We start from the raw sequence: 2,738 nt of genomic DNA, 5'->3' as shown, positions 1-2,738 counted from the left end.
TTTCTTGCATCTTTGCCATAAGTTTAACCAAAATTTTTATTGTCTATAGATTGTTTCTTGCATCTTTGCCATAAGTTTAATTAAGCTAATTATTAAAAAATAAACAACATTTAGTTATATATTAATATGACTGTAGAATCTATCATACTTACTTGACAGTTTGGGTTAGGATAGATTTGCATGGTGGGACCTAGATGTCGGATATTAGTTCCATTGGAGAAGATCTGTGCAGTATTTTGATGAACATTCTGAATGTTCTGAAGGTTACCAACAGGAAATGGTGACTGATTCTGATAAGAATAAGTTGTAATATAGGCTCCAGGGTGGTGCAAATTGTTATGGAGTGGAATGTGAGTAGTCTGTGGGGGAGGTGGTGGTGGTGGAGGGTACTGATGATGGTGGTGGTGATTGAAGATACTGTATGTTGGCACATAGGTGGTTGGGTGGTGGGGCATCTGGCCATTTTGGGCAGGCCCAGGAAGTGTGTATGGAATCACCATTGGTCCAGGATGGTTCATATGGTTAGAGGAATGCAAGATAATTTGCGGTGGTGGTGGAGGAGTTCCTTGGGTGGAGACCTGTGAATTAGTAGATGTGTGAGAAGGCTGTTGGTTGTAAGTAATCATAGGAAGAGCAGAAGAGGTGTTAGATGAAGGATTTATCTGGTCTCCAACACAATCCACCATTAATGGCCGGTTGCTATCTTCATCTTGAGAATGGGAAGCTTCCAAAGCCACAGACAAATCTGAAGAAAGAAATATACATTTCAATAAAAATTTAACATACATAAGTTAATACTAAAATATAATTAACTATAAAAACATCAAAGGCAACTGAACATTTATAACACAGACTAAAAACTATGAGAATTAGAGTCACTTAGTTGTTTATTTTCTTTGAACTTAAAAAGTATTCCAACAAAACTATACAGTCTTTTATTGCAGTAGAATAAAAATGACTTCATGATACCTAGTGCAGATTATGTAAACAACATGAAGAGGACTAGCTAAAAGTTATTAAAAAAAAACCCATTTAAGGTCCCTAACTGTACATTAAGTGGTTCACATTATTACAGAACATTATAATCAAAATCAGAAAGGTCACCTTCATTCAACAACTGACAAGATTTGCATGATGCTCACTGGTTGATCTAACTATTGATCTGTAAATGTTACAATGTTCCTCTACTCTAACTAACTGCACATATCAGAACACTGTTCCACTTTCCTTACACAGGTCTTGGGTTTGTCATGGTCAAAATAATGAAATAAATAAGATAAAGGTATACATTGTTTTTCTTATTTATTTCCAACTATATTGTTGTAGCTAGTAATTAATCACATTGTAAGTAAAATTTAAAAAAAAAAAAAAAAGCATTAGAAAAATTTAAAAAAAAACAAAAGCAATTAGCATATCTACCTTGTGCACCTCCATTATTACTAAGGTGAGCAGACTCTTCAGCCATCTTGTCCCAATGTCGTGCCACTTCAAACAAAACTTCAGGGTAAACACCACCGCCTTTAGCAGCACTTTCAACAGCAAGACAAGCTTTCTCCAGCATCTCTTTGCTATGCTCCTTGCATTGAAGCAAGGCACGTTGCACTTCAATGGGATTTAAAGCATGAGCATGGGGTAAAGAAGAGAGAGACAGTTCAGATGCTGCCTTCACCATGTTGGGATCTCGACCTCTTGAAGCACGGTCAGCAAGAGATGCAACTTCAGGTGGAGTAAGGTGACCTTCCCAAGTATCAATAAGAATATTGATTGCAGCACTCCCAATCTCCATTGCTTGACCTGTTGAAAGAAAAACAGAAAAATATATTCAAAACAAAATATTTCATTATGATATAAACACACACACATAACACCAGAAATTCACAGAAGATTTCAAATTCTATACATCTTCAGTAGAGATGTTCTCTTAATTCAAAATAGGGAAGACAATCAAATTGGGAAAATATGGAACGTGGTCAATGGTACCACTCAACAAACATAAGATGAACTAAGTTGTAAAATTTATAATCTACTAATGTTAGGTGACCATAAAAACATACAAATTTGATTTATGTACACACATTTGAAAAGTAACTTTTCTTCTGTACTGAGTTGAAGAGATAAATGTATGTCTAATTAATGCGTTTAATGTTAGGTTTTTAAAAGTTAATGCCCTTATTACTGACCCTAAAAGGATGAGAGACAAAGTTGACCCCAAAAGGATTTGAACTCAGAATGTAAAGAGTTGGAATATATACTGAAAAATGTAGGAAAAAGAAGTAATTTGTGGTATTTTTTTTTGGCTCTTAATGTTCTGAGTTTAAATTCTGTCAGTAGGAAGGTACACAAAACACAAACCCCTTCAGGTAGATGGCCCTGCTCAATCTGTATAAAAGGCGTAGGTAGAAACTCCATAAGATGTACCCAGTGCAAGCTATGGACACATAAGAGGTGCAGCAATATCAAAGGAAGGCTAACTAGCAAAATAGTTTTTGTATGTGGCAGATGCTCAGGAGCAATAAACACTGAAAATGTGCAGAAAACCTTTGCCACACTCCAGAGAGAAAAACTAGTAGTTGATAGCTTCCGCTACCTAGGTGACCAAGTTTGTATTGGGGGAGGGTGCACTGAAAGTGTAGCTGCTAGAATAAGAATAGCCTGAGCAAAGTTTAGAGAGCTCTTACCTCTGTTGGTGACAAAGTGCCTCTCACTCAGAGTAAAAGGCAGACTGTATGACGCATGTG

At 36.3% G+C, this 2,738-nt stretch overlaps 1 protein-coding gene across 1 annotated transcript in view; it reads right to left on the bottom strand.

Moving 5' to 3' along the window:
- The window catches only part of LOC106882316 (zinc finger SWIM domain-containing protein 8), a 32,660-nt gene that overhangs the window by 5,980 nt on the left and 23,942 nt on the right, over positions 1–2,738 (bottom strand). Inside the window, exons 14-15 of the mRNA XM_052968266.1 lie at positions 1,420–1,794; positions 153–745 (exon numbers count right to left, since the gene is read on the bottom strand). Of these exons, the coding sequence (XP_052824226.1) occupies positions 153–745; positions 1,420–1,794 (968 nt within the window). The remainder of the gene's footprint in view (positions 1–152; positions 746–1,419; positions 1,795–2,738) is intronic.

Source organism: Octopus bimaculoides, chromosome 5 (assembly GCF_001194135.2).
Source record: "Octopus bimaculoides isolate UCB-OBI-ISO-001 chromosome 5, ASM119413v2, whole genome shotgun sequence".
In the NCBI taxonomy this organism is placed as follows: Eukaryota; Metazoa; Mollusca; class Cephalopoda; order Octopoda; family Octopodidae; genus Octopus; species Octopus bimaculoides.
Note: the sequence above shows the minus strand (reverse complement) of the source record. Positions and strands in the feature narration are given on the sequence as shown.